The sequence below is a fragment of the Balaenoptera ricei genome, chromosome 4 (assembly GCF_028023285.1).
Source record: "Balaenoptera ricei isolate mBalRic1 chromosome 4, mBalRic1.hap2, whole genome shotgun sequence".
NCBI lineage: Eukaryota > Metazoa > Chordata > Mammalia > Artiodactyla > Balaenopteridae > Balaenoptera > Balaenoptera ricei.
This window is the reverse complement of record NC_082642.1, coordinates 101,496,381-101,519,355: the sequence shown is the minus strand read 5'-3', so window position 1 is coordinate 101,519,355 and position 22,975 is coordinate 101,496,381. Positions and strand designations below refer to the sequence as shown.

Here is a 22,975-nt window from a genome sequence, read left to right as displayed (position 1 = left end):
AATGAGAGTTCCACATCCTCACGAGCAACTGGTGTTGTTAGTGTTTTGGATTTTGGCCTTTCTAGTAGGTGAATTAGTTTTCTTAAAAGGAAGATATTTCCTTCAAATATAATGGATCACCCACAAAGAGAATCACTACTTTTAAATAGATGAGTGGCCATGCAAATTAAAGTATAATTAGATAGCACCTAACAGTTGTAAGTAGTAGGCAAAGGAGCAGGAATGGATTGTGAATAAATCTCTATTGGAGGAATTGTCCTTTGAGATGGACATCACCTCTCTATTTTCTCCCCTACCAATAACTTTGATCTTAAGGCCATGTGTTTAGAAACCAGGAGCCTGGGAGCTGCAGGACCTCCTTGGAGCCAGAGTAATGAAACTAATTCCAGGTGCATCCCAAGAGCTGCCTTAGGGCCCACCAGTTAACACAACCCACGGAAAGAGTCCTTGGTTACAGAACACTGGTGGCAGAATTCTTTTAACTATTGAGTAATCAGCACATACCACCAGCCTTCCCACCAAGAGGTGGGCCCAGGTGCCCAGCTCCTTTAAAAACTGGGGGGAAACAGCAAGACTTCTGCTTTATTCGCCAGGCTTTCTTTTACAGGGACGAGGTCACGTCTGTTTGCAGTCAGAGGCTTTGCCATTTAGTCCTCGTAGAGGACTTTCCAGTCGTAGGCACAGCTCTCCTAAAACTATAGAAAAATTGTTTTCACCAAGGCAATTGTTTTCCCATAATTGACGCTTCCCCTATGGTAAGTTTTTTAAAAAACAGTATGTGCGGCCCCTCATTTGATGTTTTCTTTCCTCCTTTCCAGGACAGAATGGTATTGCTCATCATGGGGAATCTGGTTAACTGGTCCTTGTAAGTAGTCTTAGGAAAACGTTTTTCTCTTTATTAATTTATCTGTAACACCGTGGTTTAGCTTTCCTTGGCTGACATTTTTATAAAGAAGTCTTAAATTAAGGAGAGCATAGGACTGTGCTTGTTCTAGTGACTTGAAAGAAAGCTATTTTTCCTCCTGCAAAGAATGCACTAGGAAGCTCTTGTGTACCAATAGTTGCCTCCCTTAAAGCAATGAGTTCAACACACTGATGTCTTGAGCTCACTTGTTCAACAAGACAAACATCAAATTTGCTATATCTAGGTGGATAAATTAGATTAGATATATATGCATATACACACATATACACACATATATAAAGAGAGATTAATTATGCCAGCAGCTGCAAAAATGCAACAGTTTAAAACTCTTTTTAGAACTTTCCATAAAGGCTACCCAGTAGGCATTTCTCTTACTAGGTGTGTGTGTGTGTGTCTCTTTCTCATTTCTTTCTTTCCCTCCAGGTCTCAATCTTCCTACTCTGCCTATATCATTTTTCTTCCTTTTCTTTTCCCTCATTATCACCTTGGCCTTGTTTCCTCTAATGACCTCAAAGTAGAACAGTGCAACAGAAGTACATTTATGCTAGCTGTATTTTATGTATCTATTTTTTGCAACTTATTCTTAACTTAAAGATGTGAATGAGTGAGATATTTTATTGATCCCTCAAAAAATAAGTATGTTTAGCTGCTTTTATTAGTGGTTCTTAGCTGATGTGCTCCTCTGGGTCAGTGACCTTTGATAGAAAGGTGACTCCCTACTCCTCCTCCCTTTAATATACCAGATACGAAGAAAGTAGCACACCATCAGGGAAAGCCAGAATCAAGTCATGAGAATTTGAATCTTATTTGGGGGCCACATGCTTCTGGAAGAAACTTCCCACAATATTGTTGCCTGAGGGTTTACCTTGGGGAAGGTCCATACCTGTGAAGGACTGTCCTTTACTCAGGGACATGTCAGGATGGGTGATTCTTGGCCGTGGTCACCTGCGATGCTCTCTCAGCCACCCTTTTAGGGAAGACCCCACAGTCCTGGCGACTCTGTAAGACAGGATGGAGGGCGCTGATAGGAGATACGATACTGAACAACCGATGATAGTGTCTGCAGGGTCAGAATCACCTAGCTTGTCCCTGCCTCTAGTAGAACTAAAATCAAACCCAAGTCTGCAATCAGACTTAACAATCAATGGAAAGATATCCCATGCTCTTGGATTGGAAGAATTAATGTTGTTAAAATGGCCATACTACCCAAAGCAATCTACAGATTTAATGTGATCCCTATCAAATTACCCATGACATTTTTCACAGAACTAGAACAAATAATCCTAAAATTCATATGGAACCATAAAATACCCAGAATTGCCAAAGCAATCTAGAGGAAAAAGAACAAAGCAGGAGGCATAACTCTCCCAGACTTCAGACAATACTACAAAGTTACAGTAATCAAAAAAGTGGGGTACTGGCACAAAAACAGACATATGAATCAATGGAACAGAATAGAGAGCCCAGAAATAAACCCACACACCTATGGTCAATCAATCTTTGACAAAGGAGGCAAAAATATACAATGGGAAAAAGACAGTCTCTTCAGTAAGTGGTGTTGGAAAAGCTGGACATGTAAATGTAAATAAATCAGTGTAGTTAAATCAGTGTAATGTAAATCAGTGAAGTTAGAACACACCCTCACACCATACACAAACATAAACTCAAAATGGCTTAAAGACTTAAACATAAGATATGACACCATAAAACTCCTAGAAAAGATTATAGGCAAAACATTCTCTGATATATATCATACCAAAGTTTCTTAGGTCAGTCTCCCAAGGCAATAGAAATAAAAACAAAAATAAACAAATGGGACCTAATCAAACTTACAAGCTTTTGTACAGCAAAGGAAACCATAAACAAAAAGACAACCTATGGAATGGGAGAAAATATTTGCAAACAATGCGACCCAAAAGGGCTTAATTTCCAAAATATATAAACAGCTCATACAACTCAATAACAAAAAGACAACCCAATCAAAAAATGGGCAGAAGACCTAAATAGACTTTTCTCCAAAGAAGACATACTGATGGCCAATAGGCACATGAAAAGATGCTCAGCATCACTAATTATTAGAGAAATGAGAATCAAAACTACCTCACAATGGTCAGAATGGCCATAATTTAAAAGTCTACAAATAACTAATGCTAGAGAGGGTGTGGAGAAAAGTGAACCCTCCTACACTGTTGGTGGGAATGTAAGTTGGTGCAGCCACTATGGAAAACAGTGTGGAGGTTCCTCAGAAAACTAAAAATAGAATTACCATATGATCCAGCAATCCCACTCCTGGGCATATATCCAGAGAAGACTATAATTCAAAAAGATATATGCACCCCTATGTTCATAGAAGCACTACTCACAATAGCCAAGACATGGAAACAATCTAAATGTTTACTGACAGATGAATGAATAAAGAAGATGTGGTACATATATACAGTGGAATACTACTCAGCCATAAAAAATGAAATAATGCCATTTGCAGCAATATATAGGTGCAACTAGAGATTATCATACTAAGTGAAGTCAGAAAGAGGAAGACAAATATCATATGATATCACTTATATGTGGAATCTAAAATATGGCACAAATGGACCTATTCACGAAACAGAAACAGACTCACAGACATAGAGAACTGACTTGTGGTTGCCAAGTGTAGGGGGGGCGGGGTAGGGATGGACTGGGAGTTTGGGGTTAGTAGATGCAAACTATTACATATAGAATGGATAAACAACAAGGTCTTACTGTATAGCACAGGGAACTATATTCAATACCCTGGGACAAATCATAATGGACAAGAATATTAAAAAGAATGTATATATGTGTATAACTGAGTCACTTTGCTGTACAGCAGAAATTAACACAACATTGTAAATCAACTATACTTCAATAAAAAAATAAATTTTTAAAAAATGAACAAAAACAGTCCATTAATAACAGCTTTACACTTGAAATACTTAGGAATAAACTTTGAGAGATGTGTGGAATCTTTCTGCAGAAAGTTTAATTACCTTATTAGGAGACATAGAGGAAAACTTAGCTAAATGAAGAAAGATGGCATGCCCTGGGTGAGAAGATTAACTATTGTAAAGATATCAATTCTCAAGTTAATGTGTAAATTTAGAATTAGAAATGGAATGAAGTTAATAGGATTTTATTCTGAAATTATTTACCTATTTAGAGAAAATTGTCAAAGGTCTCTGCGAAAGGTTAACCGGAGAAAGGAGGGGCAGAGGTGTATAGTGACAGCCCAGCATTATTCAATAGAACTTTCTGGAATGATGTGTTTATTAGCCACTTGTGGTTACTGAGCACTTGAAATGTGGTGTGACTGAGGAAATGAATTTTCAATTTTATTTAATTTTTATTAATTTTTATTTAAATAGCCACATGTGGTTACCACATTGGATAGTGCAAGCTAGCCTAACCAATAACGCGATGAGCCACTGCTCCAAAACTAGAAATTATAAATTAGTGAATCAGGATGAAGAGGCCAGAAATCCAACTATATATATATGTGCATGGTGTGTCTGTATTAAAAACAAGCTTTCAAAACCAGGAGATAAGAAACGGCTATATAATAAAGACTTTTGTTAGAACGGAATAGAAATTTGGAGCAAAATTAAGCCCAATTGCCAACCAAAATAAACTTCAGTATTAATGTAGACAGCTAGCAAAAATTTGGTAATGTGTGTCAAGCCAATTATTGAGATAATTCTATGTCTAGTAATCTATTCTAATCATCTTAAATGCAAAAAGAAAAAAAAAAAGCACAATATGTCTGAAGGTATTTATTGTTGCAGTTTTTAATAATAGTGAACAACTGAAGGACAAAGAGAAACTCTTCATTTCAACTAGAGAGGTAGGATTGCTTATGGTACATCCACTGATAGGAACCTTACAATCATTAAATACGAATGTTCTGAGGAAGATGTAATGAATTGAAAGTTACTTATAGTATGTTCAACATTTTTAAATTCCCCTCCCACCAGAAATGGGGGTGTGGGAGTGAAAAAGCCAATAATGTTACAAATCCACCTTCATAGCTACAAAATAATTCTTCTGTGTGCCCAGTGCCCTCTTTGGACTGGTCTATCGACCCAGGGACTTTGCCTCCTACATGCTGGGCATCTTCATCTGTAACCTGCTGCTCTACCTGGCCTTTTACATCATCATGAAGGTAAGAGCGGCGGCTGGGAGCCGGGCACTGCGGGCCCTCCTCGGGTGACGCGTGCAGCCTGGCAGCATCGCTTCTCACCCACAGCTTCGCAGCTCCGAGAAGATCCTCCTGATCCCGCTCTTCTGCATCGTCGCCACCGCCGTGGTGTGGGCCGCCGCCCTGTATTTTTTCTTCCAGAATCTCAGCAGCTGGGAGGTAAGAGGACAGTTTTCTTTTCCAGGACGACGTTCTCTCTCCATCTTGCCTTTCTGACCTTCCTACCTCCCTCTCTTCATGTGCTAGTTGCTGTTTATCTTTTTTATATTCTCTAACATGAATGCTTTCTCTAAAGGGGATGGTTTTAAATATCCACACATGACTGCTCAATAAATGGCATGTCATCATTATCAGGGTGGCACCTCTTAAACACGAAGCTCTACCGACACTGCAAACGTGATCTTCATTGTGTGTCATATTATGATTATGATCCTGTTCCCAGTGGATGTTTAATATGTACAGAAACCTTGCTTAGTGTATCTTCTCCACTTATCATAGTCACCATCCATAAACAAATACACAGGTGCAGGTGTTTATAAATCCATTTCACAGATAGGAAAGCTGAGGCCTAGGAAACTGGTGGTGTATCTGAGGCACAGAACAGGGAAGAAGTCTTAGCTCTCTATCACCATAATCACCACAGGCAACTTTAGAACATTTTTATCACCCCAGGAAAAAACCTGCATCCGTTGGCAGTCAATCACCATTTCTCCCTAACCCCTTAGCCTTAGGCAACCACTAACCTATCTTTTGTCTCTACAGATCTACCTATTCTGGACATTTCATATAAATGGAATCACATAACATGTGGCCTTTGAGTCTGGCTTCTCTTCATAATGGTTCCTAGGTCCACCCATGTGTAGATGTATCAGTACTTCATGTTTTTATTGCTGAATATTCCGTTGTATGGATATACCTCATTTTATCTACCCGTTCATCAGTCTATGGACATTTGGGTTGTTTCCGCTTCTTGGCTTTTATGAATGCTGCTGCTGTGAACAACTGTGGTCAAGTTTTTGTGTGGACGTATGTTTTCTTGGAAGCTAACTTTTTGACCCAGGCATCTAGTAGCGGCTTTTTAGGTGTCTGGATACTCAGCCCTCTAAGGAGTTGAACTGTGGGAATGCCCCCACTACATCCTGCCTCACCTTCTTCCAGGGAACGCCAGCCGAATCCCGAGAGAAGAATCGAGAGTGTATCCTGCTGGATTTCTTTGATGACCATGACATCTGGCACTTCCTCTCTGCTACTGCCCTGTTTTTCTCATTCTTGGTGAGTTTATAAAAACTTTTTTCATTTCTTCTCGCTTTACATCCTGTACCCCTTTTTTTCTCTTCCCCTCTTTCTTACATCCCCTTTTGTATTTTTAATTTCCCTTTCCAAGTCTTCATAATTCAATGTACAGAATATCTTATTTCTTTTTTTACACTGTATCCTTCAGTTAGATCTTTATTTTCATTCTCCTTTTACGCTTCGATACTTTAAGACACAGAGTGATAAAATAATTTTTCTTCAGTTGTGCAATGTTTGGACTGAATTGTTGATTAGAACTCACATGCCCAAATCCCCCGGGAACCACTTTTGGCATTGGCTACAATCTCAGCCACACTAGGTTATTCCTTCTTGTGCTATACTCACATTCCTCCCCCTCTTCCAGTCTCACTGCATGTCTTACAAACATTTCACAAGTTCTTGGGGAGTGGCTCAGGATAGCAGCCAGGCCTCTTTTTGCCTTCTAACCAGTCTCTTCCAAATCTCTCCTGTAGTCCCTCCATTTTTTGCCCAAACACCTTTCCAGAAGCCATGCATATTATAACAACCCAGGATGAGAACTCCCAGCATACTTCCATCTTAATTTTGACTTTTCCAAAATAAAAGCCCATGGTGCCTGTACATCAGGTCATTTAACAAATAATATTGGGTTGGCCAAAAAGTGCCTTCAGTTTTTAAGTAAAAATAAAGGACATTTTTTCATTTTCACCAAGAACTTTATTGAACAACATATTCACCCTTTTGTTCCACTACCTTCTGCCACTTTTCAGGCAACTTCATAATTCCATCTTCCCAAAACTTTTTATCTTTTTGAGCAAAGAACTGTTCCAGGTGCCTTTTAGAGTCTTGCAGGGAATTGAATTTTTTTTCATTAAGAGAATTTTGTAACGACCAAAATAAATGGAAATCCGAAGGTGCAATGTCTGGTGAATACGGCTGATGAATCAGAACTTCCCAGCCAAGCTGTAACAGTTTTTGCCTGGTCATCAAAGAAACATGCGGTCTTGCGTTATCCTGATGGAAAATTATGCGTTTTCTATTGACTAATTCTGGATGTTTTTCGTCGAGTGCTGCTTTCAGTTGGTCTAATTGGGAGCAGTACTTGTTGGAATTAATCGTTTGGTTTTCTGGAATGAGCTCATAATAGAGGACTCCCTTCCAATCCCACCATATACACAGCATCACCTTCTTTGGAAGAAGACCGGCTTTTGGTGTGGTTGGTGGTGGTTCATTTCGCTTGCCCCACGATCTCTTCCATTCCACATCGTTGTACAGTATCCACTTTTCACTGCCCATCACAGTTTGTTTTAAAAACGGAACTTTTTATGTTTGTTTTTATTTTTGGCCGTGTTGGGTCTTCGCTGCTGTGCGCGGGCTTTCTCTAGCTGCGGCGAGCGGGGGCTACTCTTTGTTGCAGTGCGCGGGCTTCTCTTTGCAGTGGCTTCTCTTGTCGCGGAGCACGGGCTCTAGGTGCACAGGCTTCAGTAGTTGTGGCACGTGGGTTCTAGAGCGCAGGCTCAGTAGTTGTGGTGCACAGGCTTAGTTGCTCTGCAGCACGTGGGATCTTCCCAGTCCAGGGATCGAACCCGTGTCCCCTGCATTAGTAGGCAGGTTCTTAACCACCGCACCACCAGGGAAGCCCAAAATCAGAACGTTTTCATTATGTTTAAGTAGAGAATCACATGCGGAGATACAGTCAAGAAGGTTTTTTTCGCTTAACTTAATGTGAAACCCAAACATCAAAGTGATTCACATAAGCAAGCTGGTGCAAATGATTTTCAACGCTTGATTTAGGTATTTTGAGTATGTCCGGCTATCTCCCATGTGGTATAACGTTGATTGTTCTCAATTAATGTCTCAATTTGATCGCTATCAACTTCAATTGGTCTACCCAACTGTGGAGCATCGTCCAGCGAGAAATCTCCAGCACAAAACTTCACAAACCACTTTTGACATGTTCGATCAGTCACAGCACCTTCTCCATACACTGCACAAATCTTTTTTTTTTTTTGCGTTTCAGTTGTTTTTACCTTTCTTGAAATAATAAGGCATAATATGCCAAAAATGTTGCTTTTTTTTCTTCCACCTTCAATATTTAAATGGCTACACAAAAATTCACCAATTTTGATAGGTCTTTTTTTAAATGCACGCTGATATGACAGCTGTCACATACAATCTAACAAAATTGTTTCAAATGAAGTTAAAGACAACTAAGTGCTACTAGAGCCATCTTATGGGAAAAACTGAACAAACCTTTTGGCCAGCCCAATATTAGGCCTCCTGGGTTCACGCTGCCCACCTGCTTTAGTCTTGTCCATGTAACCTCAAGAGTGGAGCAGGGCTACCCCCTCGTGGCCACTTTGGGAAGTTTAACCAGTCTGTATAAACATCATTCCCGAAGGCTTTTATCTTTGATAGTCACCTTCTCTAGAGAGACAGAGACAACAAAAGTGGAGCTAAGGGTTCCATGTGGAGAGAGTGATGGTAGAGGGAACTAAAAATGGAGGATTAGGGTACAATTCTTATATCACCTAAACAAGATTTCATTCCGTTTATGTCCCGACCCAAATGTCCCCTCCTAAGTGGTAATGATGTCCCTGGCCACCCAATGAAAAACAAAATTTTATACATATACAACTGAATCGCTTTGCTGTATACCTGAAACTAACACATTGTTAATCAACTATACTCCAATATAAAATAAAAATACAAAATTTAGAAAAATAAAATTTTAACCAAAAAAATTTTTTTACCTCGCCCCATCCCATACTTCCTATATTCCCACCACAGTTTCATATTTATCCTTAGTACATACTACTAGCTAACATACTAGACTTTGCTCATGCATTTGCTTCATGTCTGAAGCCCTCTCTCAAATGTAAGCCCCACCAGGGTAGGGATTTTTGTCTTTTTTGTTCTAAGCCATATCTCTAGCACCTGGAATAGCACTTAATAGACCCTTGATAAACATTTGAATTAATAAATGAACTATGTAATTATGACAAGTGCCTGTTAAGAGCACGGCGTTGCAGAAAGCTGCAGAAGACATGAAAACAAGTAAGGGCACTTGTGAGTCTTTGAGAGAAAATAGGGACTTACTGCAACTGTGGGTTCCTCTCATTTCTCTGCCTCTCTCATTTCAGGTTTTGTTAACCCTGGATGATGACCTGGATGTGGTTCGGAGAGACCAGATCCCTGTCTTTTAAGCCTCCAGCATGGAGAGCGGGGAGAGGGAGCAACCAATCTTGGTGCTGTTTCATGAAAAATACAGGGACTGCAGCAAAGTAACCACTGCCAAATGCTCCACTCACCCTCTGTTGGGTTGGCTCTGTACACATTCCCGCAGGGAGGAGAGGAGCTACAGGGGGACCCAAACCTGCAAGAAGGGAAGCAGAAGGGAAGCGGCAACTGTGGACAGAGTCAAGCCCTTCAGAGTCGAAAGACACCCACCATCCCCTTCTGTCACTACTCTGAGTTAGACATGGACAAAAGCTGCATCGAAGTTGACCTTGGGACCACTCCCACCCTCACCTGAGATTCGCCAGCCATGGGGGAACCATGCTGCCCTCTGCCCTCCAGCTGCCTCCCTGCCCAGAAACTCCAGGGTGGCCCCCTGTGCACCTCTGTAACATCTGCTGCTCTAGACATCCCAAAACACCAGCCCACTTCTCCGAAGTCCTGGAATGATGTGATTCTTTGGAGTCTGGTAGAGGGGTGGCCCCAAGGCCCTACCCAACCGGGACAGATGTTTTGTAGCACCAGCTCGTCACCTCCACCAAAGGAATGCTGTACGCTTCCCCCAGGTTCCTGACCGCATTAGGAGGACTCTGCATCAGGCTGTGTTACCCGCTTCTGGCAGGTAACTGTCCCTGAGACCAAGGTGTGGGTGCTTCCCTGTTCCTTGGTGTCTTCATCTCACCGCTGTGTGTGGACCCCCTGACTCAGGCTCTACCTTCTTGGGAAGGCCACTTCTCCACAGACCAGCTCCAAGGTGGAAGGGGAAATGGGAAAACTTCCAGCAGCAGGCGGAGCAAGAGGAATGACCAACAACACTAGGAGCCTGGTGACATCAGCATCAAGCACTCAGGCCTCACGTTAAGGACTTGGGCTCCTAGAGCAGATTCAGCGAAGGCAATTCGGCCTCCAAGTTAAACAGCTCCATTCTGTGCCTGCATCACCCTTGAGGAAGAAATAAGTGTTCTAAGCAGGGGCACTGCTCTCGGGCTCCTGTACAACCGGCCAAGCCCCTCCTCTGCTGCTTTACGCAGATCAGGGGCTCTAGACTTTCTCCTGAGCTTCTCTGGAGGCCACTCTCAGGGTGAAGGCATCTCACTCCTCCTCTCCAGTTGCAAAGAGCTCAGCTGGTTTGGGGGCAGGGGCGGTTGTCTCTCTGACACACCAGATTCACATTCACTCCCCAGGATGGTGTTGAAATGCTCAGTGTCCCACTTCACTCTCTCACTGTCCAGCAGCTCTGCCCCCAGGAAGTCCCATTTTGACCAAACTCCTGTATTACCTGCGATATGACGTCATCAGAAAATTTACATGCAAATGTGCACACACAGATATATTTGCCTGCGAAATTGAAGTCACCTTCTCACCTCTGCTTTCTTGATCCTTCATTAGAAGGATCCTTCATTCTTTTTAAAATATATATATATAATTCTTTCTCTAAAATAATGTTCAAAAACACATTTTGGAAGTTTGAATGGCAAACTTTCCGTGATTTTAAGAACACAAAGATGCTTTCAATGAAACATTATGATTTTTTTTCTAAAATGCCCCCAAATTCATAATTGGTCTTCTGTTATTCTTTATTCCTTAAAAATTTTTGGCTTCCATAGGCCATATGAAGGCCACCTATTAAATGGTTGTATTAACCTAACAGTTAAAACAAATGTCGAACCTGTTTAACTTGGCTGATTTGACCTAATTCTTTTACTTTTAATGCACTAAAAGTTTTCAAATCCAAAAAAAAGCGGGGGTGTGAGCTGGTGCAGAATGCGAACGACAAAGTCTGTTCAAGCAGCCCTGTGGCCTGAAGTGAATAAATTGTAGGACACGTTACCTGTTCGGTAGCTTGTCTGGGAAACATGTCCGTGGAAATGGGGAAGGGGCCCCATAGAAATGGATGGATTGTGCTGCTGTATTCTTGACCGTTTTCTGACAAAGTCTGTCTTGTGCTACAAACTCACACATTGTGGTCAGTTTTGTTCTCTGCAGCAGGACCAAGCCTGCTCTTATAAATATCAATTCTAAATGTTCCTGTTGCTAGCTTTTTCTATAGTGCTGATTTGTGCATGGCCGGAGGCCACAAGAAGTCGTTCAGCTGCGTCTGTGGGGTTGATAGGAACTCGGGGTGGAGGGGGCAGCCAGTTACTCACAGTGGTCCCTCATCCACACGTAGCACAGGCCTGTGTGACTTCTGTCTGTCCTCATGGACTTCTCTCTTTACAAGAGAAGGGAAGGCAACTCTGAAAGCCGAGTCCAGCAGGAGGGTAACGGGAGCCAGCCAGCCAGAAGAGGCTCTTGGCAGAGAGGCCCAGGGTAATAAGAGCAGTTCCCTTGGAGGACAGAGGTGTGGCAGCCAGAGGGGCAAAACCGCACGTAAAAAAGGCCTCTTCACTCCTCTGAAAAATGCTGGGGAGGCAGCCCCACCTGTTAACATTGGATGGCTGAGGGATTAGCCCGGTTTTATTTTAGCAGCAGGAGAAGCCAGTGGAAAACCAGAGTCTATCTGGGGAAGGGACTTTCCATGGTTGAAGGAGATCACCGAGTCAGCTCCTGGGGTAAAGAGAGTGGCAGCTTCTTCTTTTGTAGCCCCAAGCAGCCACGAGAATGTCCTATGGGGTCGCAAAATGCATGTGTCAGGGAAACAAATAATACCCAAATGTTTCTCCTCCTGGGAGACAGTCTCTCTGTCTAAAACTTGGGAAAAAGGGAAAAACAAAGATAAACATTCTTCATAGAAGGAACAGTTGAATCCGAGAAACATTCTTGAGTCAGACTTTAGTCCACATATGTTCACCTGCTTGCTGTGTGACCTTGTGCAAATTGCTGGAACTCTCTGATCTTCATTGCCACATCTACATGACGCTACATGAAGGTGACAAGGGTGGAGCTGTGTAGAGCAACTGGAGCGGTGCCCGCAGAGAGAAGGTCCTCACCTGCACCTCTCGAATCCTGCAGGGTGGCAGGGCCAGAGCAGGTCTCCCTGCTGGGCTGGCACCTCTTGCCCAAGGGGGCCCCTCAGTGAAACCAGCTATGCTGTTTCCTGTCCTCAGTTCCAGGAGGCCCTGAAGGCACTGGGAGGCCTCTTCACCTTCAGAGAAACTGCCCAGAATTATCACACCTCCCAGCCCCAGCGGCCCCCCTTGCCCTTTAATTGCTGCATTTCATTGTCTTTGGCCCTTAATACTCCAACGCAGATGAAAAATTGCTGCCAAAGCTGGGGCCAAGTGGAAAGTCTGGCTGTGTATAAAGTCACACCTCATTACTGCCAATTCTACTCTGGGAATCTCAAAGAAAACCTAGACTTTCTCCTCTCTCCAGCATCTATAGCTACCACAGTCCTGGGGATGACAGGTGCAAACGTTTCCCCCGATCCTTATCACCAAATGTTCCGTAGGGAAAGCCTGGATGTTCAGCCTGGATGAAGAGGGACTTCAGCCTGCGGGTGACAAAACAGGTCCCACAGGAAGCCTGAGAGGGTCGCTCTAGTTTTGAAATGATTCTAACGTCCCCTGGTGAAACTAAGGAAAAGCATTATGAGTAAAGATACAACTGGCCTCTGCCTGAAGCAACGTAAAACCCAAAATTATGTTTACCATAATTTTGCCCAGTTTACAGTCATTGCTTTGCTTTGTTTTTAAATGCTGTTTGGTGGTGTTAGGGAACCGGGTTCATTTTACCTGAAGCACAGCAACCAAAACGGAGAGACACTGACGTCCGCGGCAAAGACAGGGCTTATCCGCAAGGCAGCCAAGGGAGAAAACGGGAGAACAAATCTCAAATCCACCTCCCCGAAGGCAAGAGGCGGGGCTATTTATGGGACGAGGAACGAAGAAGCGGACTGCTCTGAGGCACGGGGAGCGTGGGAAGCCCGGGAGGTGGGGAAAGGTGATTGGGAAAAGGTGCGGTCATCGCCGTGCTGCGCAGGCGTAACTAGGCTACGTTCCAAAGGTCACGGGTGGACACTCGCGCATGCCCAGTTGGAAGGTCAGTGGTCCCACCAGGTTTCAACCAGCTCAGCTGAGCTAGATGCAGCCTGCTCCAAATTCCTGGAAAGCAACTCAGCCAAGCAGTTTCTTGTTTGGGCCACGTGCTTCTTGGAGAACAGGCAAGCCTTAAAATGACCTTGATTAGTGAAGGCAGGGGAAATGGATTTGGCTAATTACCCACGGTTTTGGCGGGGACAAGATATATTTGTGTGGCTAAGTTCAAATGTCTCCTCAATATTAAGGCACCATCGTCAATAAGGTTAATGGCCTGCTGAATCTTAGGCCTTAACACACATGAATTCAAATAAGCTTGGCGAGGGTCATGGATCAGCCTTTTTCAGTGAGTTTCTAAAAGGCCATAGTAATAGAGTTTTCACTTGGACGGGATTCCTCTGCAAAAAGAAACCAATTTTTAGACTTTTTTGACCCCTGTGAACTACAAGGGGGGCGGGGTTTGCAGTTCATCATATGGTTTTCCTGAAGTAGGGTCTTGCTATTCTTATTGAAGTACAAGGAGGGCTAAGTGGTGACCAATGTTGACATAGAATTACCCTTTGCTCCTCCAGTCTTAGGGAAATGGAGCTCTGCGTTCTTTCTGAATATCTCTATATTAGAAGTTTTCATGATTTTTCCTGAACCAAATTTTTTAAAACTCCATGATTTTATCCTACCTCTTTTTCATTCCCTGTCATCTAAGGCTTATCCCTTTCATTGGAGATGATAAATAGCTAACCATCATAGAATAGCCTTGAAGTTATATCACATTTCAGTCATGCTAATGTCTGGGTGTCTCATTTCTCATCCCAGAACATGCAATCCCACTATGGTTGGCTCCTGGGCCCCTAATTTCCTCTAACCCTGTAACTCTTGATATTTTTTTTTAAACTCTTGACATTCTTTGTGAATTAGGACTCTAAGTCCTTTAAACAGAGGACTATCCAAAATAATTCAAAAGCTCTCTCTTTTAAGGTGCTCTGATGTTGCCAACACAGAAAAATGTTGATTTGCGTTTTATGATTTATTTTTAGAAGTACACTTTTTAAAAAATTAATTAATTAATTATTTGGTTGCACCAGGTCTTAGTTGTGGCAGGCGGGCTCCTTAGTTGCGGCACATGGGCTCCTTAGTTGTGGTATATGAGCTTCTTAGTCGTGGCATGAGAACTCTTAGTTGCAGCATGCATGTGAGATCTAGTTCCCTGACCAGGGATCGAACCCGGGCCCCCTGCATTGGGAGCACGGAGTCTTATCCATTGTGCCACCAGGGGAGTCCTGCGTTTTATGATTTTTATTATATTGCTTATCTGAGCGTTTCACAAGGCTCAGTACCCGGCCCTTTGAGGAAGAGGACAAATTCAGGCCTAAGGTTTACTCTGCTTCTCTCTCAATGTGGGATACCTTGTAAAGTAACCTGCTTTTTAGGAGGTCCATTTCCCCTTTATCCTCTCCTTCCTCACCATTTCTCTGTTCACTTACGTAGAATCAGAAATACTGCTTCAGTCAATAGTCAGTCAAGAAATATCTGGGCCAAGCACTGTGAGGAACTGGGCAGAGCAATGGGCAAAACACCCAGTCTTTTCAATCATCGGGTCCACGGTCCAAAAGGGGAGAGACGCATGAAACAAAAAACTTGTTCATTATAAGTGGGCAAAGAGCTCCAAGAAGAGAATGGCCTTAGAAGAATCTTATTAGGTACAGACCCAAAGAAAGTCTAAGTAATTATCAGCAATTTTTATCCCTAGATGTGAAGCCCCTAAATTGCTGCCCCTAGAAGATTAAAGTTGGCAGAACCGATTATTAAAACAGCAAACATTTGTCATCGGACATTCTGCCAAGGGTTTTATATACATTCCATGCTGGATCCTGAAACACTCACCAACAACAACCCCATGAAGTCGGTATTGTTATTATCATCCCCATTTGCCAGACAGAGAAACTGAAAGTTAGAGAAGTCAATGTCCACTAGGTGAAGTGAAAGGTGCAGAAGCCTGGATTCACTAGGTGAAGTGAAAGGTGCAGAAGCCTGGATTAAGAGTCGGAAATGAGTGGTTCAGGTAACAAGAACAGAGACAGGGAAGGTGGATGGTGTTGCAGCCCTTATTTGTTCATGTATCTATATATGCAAAACACACAGCCTAGAATTCTATAACCCTTGAACATATTAACAAAAAGAGAAGGTTTTTCCAAAATTCAGAATATGTGTCTGTTATATAAACCTGAATGACAATGAAACCTATCGTGCTTTAGGAAAGTCAACCAATAAAACTGCAGCTTTGGACCATTTTGGCTCTTTAAACTGGAACAGCGGGATTCAGAGGACTCTTGCTTCAGTTTCTAAGCTTGTGAAGTTAAGGACCAAAGTCCTTTTTATACATTCAATGACTGTATTTGGCAAAGGGCTGTAGACCCAAAGATTCATTTTAAATTAAAATATATGTAGCATAAGGTGTCAGGTTTCTACTGGGAACCTGTTGGTTCAGAAACAAAATTAACACTGGAGAAAAAGCACAGGAATAAGTGGCGGGTTTTTTTGTTTTGTTTTGTTTTTTATCTGCATTGGGTCTTAGCTGCGGCATGAGGGATCTTTCATTGAGGCATGCAGGATCTTTCATTGTGGAGCGCGGGATTCTTTCTAGTTGTGGTGTGGGCTCCAGAGCTCATGGGCTCTGTAGTTTGCGGCATGTGGGCTCTCTAGTCGAGGCCTGCAAGCTCAGTGGTTGTGCTGCGTGGGCTTAGTTGCCCTGCAGCATGTGGGATCTTAGTTCCCTGACCAGGGATCGAACCTGCGTCCCCTGCATTGGAAGGCGGATTCCTTACCACTGGACCACCAGGGAAGTCCCTGGAATAAGTGGGTTTTTAAATTTCCTAAAACATGTTCAGAGACTCAAAATACTGTCAAGAGTCCTAAAGTCCTCCAAAGCTGTCTCTGAAACCAGTCTATGCTGGTCCAATAGGTCAGGCAGAATCTACGACTCTCATCGATGGCTGAACCATCTTTGTTCCTGGTGGCTGGGAGTATTTCCATTCCACCAAATTGAGGCAGAGGAACTAGCCTGCATTGAACTGGGAAATCATAATTCTTCAATTGGGGGTACAATGATAATGGAGATAAAATTTTCTAAATTGTCCAGAAGTAAGAAAAAAAAAAAAAACCAATATGACTTCGTTTGAAACACCAACATACTAGCCAATTTTCTTCTCCTATACTAAGCTGTCTCTTAGGCTTAAAAAAAAAAAAAATTAATGTGAATTTGCACATTTTGCCACTCAGCAGCATTTCTTTTTTGAAATGGGATTTAACCTAATTGAATCACAAGTTCCCAGAAGGAAACGTCCCTGAAGCAGTAAGTTCTCTACCACTACTATTAGGCTTCAGTCTCTTTCCAAACCACAGATTTGAATGTGATAAAGCAATGTAAGAAAACACCACCCAAACCAGACCTGCACAGCACACACTTAGTTAAAACCTGGATTTTCACATCTTCCCCAAATCTGTAGTTTATATGGTCATGTGAAAAATTAAGTGGCACATTGATACTAGGTAAGCAACCTACCTGACTTCTGAACTTATGTAGGCAGCAAATTAGAATTATGTCCTTAATTTCTCACAGGAAGAAGAAAAGGTCAAAAGAGGTGTTGATACTGACCAACAAACCATATGCTAGTGGAGCCCTGCATTTCAGTCTCCCATGTAGGGCAACAGAAATGAGGAATGTCATGGAAAGTAATCGCCACTTTACATTTAAATATTCCTTTGCAACTATGTGAAACCTCTTCAAATATAAAACCTCATTTGTCCTTCACAACAACCCTGTGGTCTGGACAGGACAGATAATGTACCAGCAAATAAATTAAGATGCAAAGAAGTTATGCCACTTGCTCAAAGTCACATAGCCAGGCAACAGGAGCCAGATACAAAATAGTGCCTTGGCCTTTTCTTTTGCTAAAGAATGATAGTAAAATAACTTTTAGGTTTTGCTGACTCAAGAAATTTATCATGAGAAAACCAACATCATCAGATCAGACTTCCACAGTTTTTTCTTAACCTTTTTATTTAGGCATAAAATATATTCAGTAATGTACAAAATGTGCACTAATCATAAGTGTATACTGATGTGTAAATTTTTACATATATTTTACAGATATATTCACACACACATACACACACACACACCTCATTGTAACCACCACCCACATTAAGAAAGAAAACATTTCCAGCATCACTGTACCTGTTCCAAGTTAATCCCTCCCCAGAGATAACCACTATTCTGACTTTTCCCCTCCTAGATGAATTTTGCCTATTCCTGAACTTTATATAAATGGAATTACGCAGTATGTACTCCTTTTTGTCTGGCTTCTTTCACCCAATGTAATGTCTGTGAGAGTCATCTGTGTGAATCAGTAGCTTCATTGTGTGAATATATGACATTTCACTTATTCATTCTCCTATTGATGGATGTTTGGGTTGTTTCCAGTTTGGGGCTACCTGTAAAGAAAGCTTCTATGAACATTCTTATACATTTCTTTTGGTGAACTTATACATACATTTTCCCCAGAGTATATACACAGTACACTATGGAATTGCTGAGTCACGGGATAAGTCTTTAGTTTTCAAGGATACTACCAACTGTTTTCCAAAGTGGTTGTATCCGTTTACACTCTCATCAGCATCATATGAGAGTTCCAATTATTCCACGTTTGCCAACACTCGGCATTTGTCAGCTCTTTCAATTTTAGACTTTCTGCGTGAGGTGTAATGGTATTTCACTGTATTTTATTTTGCATTTCTCTGATAACTACTGATGTTGAGCACCTTTTCATATAGAATTCTTGGCCATTTATGTGAAGGAGTTTTTCAAGTTCTTTTCCCATTTTTTAAATTGGCTATGAGTCTTTTTCTTTCTGATATATATAATCTTTGCTAGTCTGTGACTTGATGAAGAGACATTCGTGATTTTAATGAAATCAATCTAACTTATTTTTTTCTTTTATGTTATAGTCAGATGATATTTCCTGTGGTTTCTTCTAGAACACTAGTTCTCATTTTTTGGTCTCGGGACCCATTTACACTCCTAAAGATTATTGAGGACCCCCCAGAGTTTTTGTTTATGTGAGTTAATATCTATTAATATTTACCACATTAGAAATAAAAAGTGGAAAATTTACGAATATTTATTAATTCATTTAAAGATAACAATAAACTTATTACATAACACAAATACAGTCCTCCCCTGGTATCTGAGAGGAATTGGTTTCAGGACCCCCTTGCATAAAAATCCACAGATACTCAAGTCCCTTATATAAAAGTGGCATAGTGTTTGCATATAAAATATGCACATCCTCCTGGATACTTTTTTTTTTTTTAACATCTTTATTGGAGTATAATTGCTTTACAATGGTGTGTTAGTTTCTGCTTTATAACAAAGTGAATCAGTTATACATATACTTATGTTCCCATATCTCTTCCCTCTTGCGTCTCCCTCCCTCCCACCCTCCCTATCCCACCCCTCTAGGTGGTCACAAACCACCAAGCTGATCCCCTGTGCTATGCAGCTGCTTCCCACTAGCTGTCTATTTTACGTTTGGTGGTGTATATATGTCCATGCCACTCTCTCACTTTCTCCTGGATACTTTAAATCATCTCTAGATTACTTAATACAATGTAAATGCTCTGTAAATTGTTGCCAGCATGCAGCAAATTCAAGTTTTGCTTTTTGGAACTTTCTGGAGTTTTTTCCCAAATAGTTTCAATCCACAATTGGTTGAAACCTCAGATATGGAACCCGAGGATACTGAGGGCCAACTGTAATATCTTTTATGAAAAATAACTATACTTTCCAAAACAAAAAAAAATTGTGGGAAGAGTGTGTTTCACATTCTTGTAAATCATTTAGTATCTGGCTTAATAGAAGGTAGTTAGATTCTCATATTGGTTTCTGCCTTCACTCTTCTGCAGTATGTGTTTTGCTTGAAGCATATGAAGAAAATCTAGCCCTACAGAAATACATAGTTGGAAAAGGGAGCAGCCGTTCTAGATAATTGTAGATATTCTCTTTGATACTATACCAAAACTCAACACATGGTAGTTTCCCAAAATTAGTTGCAATGTGGAATCCAAAACCTTATCAGTGAACTTTTCATGTTTTGTAATGTTAAAATCCATTGGTCTATCTTTCAATTTGAATGGATCTTTTTACCCATGCATGGTTTTGTAACAGCATGCCTCAGTCACTTGGAAAATATTGGCTCACTGAATTGTGCAAATCCTTCAAACATTACAAATTTAATTATATAATTATTAATTATGTGTATGTGTATACATATACTATTCATTTATATCACTACTGATCTCATCAGAGAGGTCTTAATGGGAACCTGTCAAGCTCACAGTAGTGGATACAGTGCATATACATTTCATTCATTTTCAGAAAATGTCTGCCAAATACTCAAGTCTGAATAACTATAGATTTTAGTCATTCTCTCAGCTAAAAATAGTATTCCATAAAGAAAACCAGGAGTTCATTCTGTAATTTAACACCAGTGCTTTTCCTTGTGAAAACCACCATCCTCTGGCTTGCAGCAGAAGTGCTTTGTGTTTGCTTCCCATGTGCTCACACAATATTTAAAAAGGATATTAAAAGGAAGCGTACCCAAGAGTTAAGATTGAATGAAATTGTTAATTTCTGTTGCTTCATCAAGGAGATTCTAAACTACGTTGTTTTGTTTTGTTTTTTTACTATGACTTTATGATGATTAAAAATACAGTGACTATTACTACTAGCACAGTAGTCAGTGCCACTGCCTTGATTTGTGCTAAAGTACTAGCAGTTTTACCCACCATTGCTTTTGCACCATCAGTGCATATGTTGACACAGTATATAGGCATTTCACATCTTGGTTCTATCATAAAAATAATTTTGACCTCACAGGTTCCCTAAAAGGGTCTCAGAGAAACCCAGGGAGGCTGGAGACTACATTTTAAGAAGCACTACTCTAGAAGCTTTAGTGTTTTACCTTTTACATTTAGGTCTTTGACCCGACTCAAATTAGTTTTTGTTTATCATGTGAGGTGGCGGCAGGCGGCAGGTGTCTAGGGCTTTTTCCCCTTCCATACTGATATCCACTTGCTCCAACCCATTTACAGAAAAGACCATCCTTTACTCACTGAAATGGAATTGGCACCTTTGTCATCAATCAAGTTGACTATATGTGTCTAATCTATTTCTGAATTTTCTGCTCCCTTCCATTGGTCTACTGTCCATCCTTGAGCCAATATCACACTGTTTTAATTATTGGAGCTTTATAGTAATTTTTAAAAAATTTTTATTGAGGTATAATTCACATATAACATTATATTGGTTTCAGGTGTACAACAGAATGATTTGATATTTGTATATATTGTGAAGCCATCATCACAATAAGTCTAGTTAACATCTGTTACCATAGTAATTACAAAAAAATTTTTTTCTTGTGCTGAGGATTTTTAAGATCTACCCTACTAGAGTAGTTTTGAAATCTGGTGGTTTAAGTCTTCTAACTTTGTTTGTAAGATGGTCTAGACTATTCTAGGACTTTCACATTTATATAATTATTATATTAAATAGTATATAAATTGAAGAATCTGGTTGTCAATTTCCACCCCCCCAAAAAAAAATAATCCCTGCAGTGATTTCAGTGGCAATTGCCACTGATCATCTTTGTCTTGATCCCAACTTGGGAGAAATTATTAAGTATGATATTAGCTGTAGTTTTGTTTACTGGGGTTTTTTGGGCAGAAATGCTTTATCAGATTGAGAATGCTCCCTTCTCTTCCTCTTTTGTTTAGAATTTTTACCATAAATGGATGCTGAATTTTATCAACTAAAAAGTTACCATATTTTTAAAATATGGTAATTGAGTTACCATATTTTTTTTATTTTTTGTTCTGTCAATACAATGAACTGCATAAATTGATTTTAAAATGTTAAAACAGCTTTGCATTCCTGAAATAAACCACATTTGGTCACGATGTACTATTCTTTTCTTATATCACTAGATTTGATTTGCTGACATTTTGTTTAGAATTTTCAGGGAATTCCCTGGGGGTCCAGTGGTTAGGACTCCGCACTTTCACTGCTGTGGGCCCGGGTTCCACCCCTGGTTGGGAACTCTGGCCCGCAAGCCATGCTGCAGCCAGAAAAAAAAAAAAAAAAAAAGAATGTTCACGACTATGTTTATTAGGGATATTGGGCTATAATTTTCTTCTACTATAATGTTGTGACAGATTTGGTATCAAGGTTACATTAACTTCTTAAAACAGGTTTGGAAATGATCCCTCTTCCTCATGAGTTTGGGTAGATTGGTATCACTTCTCCCTTTAACATTTAGAGGAATTCCCCAAGATGTCTTGGGCTTGAGGGTTTTTTGTGGGAAGACCTTTAAAAAAATCAAAACAGCTATTGAGATATAATTCACATACCATAGAATTCCCTCATTTAAAGTGTACAATTCAGCAGTTTTTAGTGTATTCACAGAGTCGTACAGCCATCACCACAATCAATTTTAGAACATTTTCATCATCCCCCGTCAAAAACCCCACAAATACTATCAGCCACCTCTCACTTTCTCCCGAACTCCCCAACCCTAGGCAACCACAAATCCACTTTCTGTTTCTTTAGATTTGCCTATTCTGAACATTTCATAGAAATGGAGTTATATAATACATAGTAGGAAGGTTTTTAACTATAGATTCAATTTGGCTAACAGGTATAGAGGTATAAAGATTTTCTATTTCTTCTTGTGTTTCTTTTGATAAATCATATTTTTCAAGAATTTTGTCCATTTCATCTCAGTTGTCAACAATATTGGCATAATGTTGTAAGTGATCTTTTTATGATTTTAATTTTTGTATGATCTTTTGTGAAGTCCCCTTTTCTATTCATTTTATTGGTAATTTATATTTTCTTTTTTTCCCTGATCAGTCTTTCTTAGGAACTCTTTTGTTTGCTTTTTAATCTTCTCCAAAAATCAACTTTTGGGTTTGCTGATTTTCTCTATCATATGTCTGCCTTTTCTTCTGCTTATTGGTCACATTTTTCTGGACATTGTATATATTTCCTGGATATTGTACATAAACGAACAGCAAAGATCGAAGTTGTGTTATTTTTCACAAGAAGGGAATCACACTTTTCCTCTGTTAGACAGAGAGTTGAGCTGGGTGAGAATGGGGATGCAGCTGTAGTCAGAGGCAGTTCTCTTCTGGTTTTCAATGTCTTGAAGGTGAGACTGCTTCATCTAGCAGGAATTTGTCTCCTAAGCTTCATAAAACTGTGGGAGCTTTCACTCTGCCTTTTCAACCCATACT

General features: G+C 40.6%; 2 protein-coding genes across 7 annotated transcripts in view; one reads left to right on the top strand and one right to left on the bottom strand.

Annotated features, from left to right (window-relative positions):
• SIDT1 (SID1 transmembrane family member 1) overlaps positions 1 to 10,353 on the top strand; it is an 84,708-nt gene extending 74,355 nt beyond the window's left edge. For all 5 annotated transcript variants that reach the window (XM_059921130.1, XM_059921129.1, XM_059921126.1 and 2 more), the window contains 5 exons: positions 819 to 865; positions 5,000 to 5,105; positions 5,190 to 5,300; positions 6,300 to 6,413; positions 9,557 to 10,353. In XM_059921130.1, the coding sequence (XP_059777113.1) occupies positions 819 to 865; positions 5,000 to 5,105; positions 5,190 to 5,300; positions 6,300 to 6,413; positions 9,557 to 9,619 (441 nt within the window). In that variant the 3' untranslated portion in view covers positions 9,620 to 10,353. The remainder of the gene's footprint in view (positions 1 to 818; positions 866 to 4,999; positions 5,106 to 5,189; positions 5,301 to 6,299; positions 6,414 to 9,556) is intronic.
• Positions 1 to 22,975, bottom strand: part of SPICE1 (spindle and centriole associated protein 1) — a 204,793-nt gene that overhangs the window by 164,873 nt on the left and 16,945 nt on the right. Inside the window, exons 1-2 of one of the 2 annotated variants that reach the window (XM_059921119.1) lie at positions 13,325 to 13,489; positions 1,809 to 1,924 (exon numbers count right to left, since the gene is read on the bottom strand). The gene's annotated coding sequence lies outside the window, so the exon portion shown is untranslated. Of the gene's footprint in view, positions 1 to 1,808; positions 1,925 to 13,324; positions 13,490 to 22,975 lie in introns of those variants that run through there. The other variant, XM_059921121.1, reaches the window with a different exon arrangement.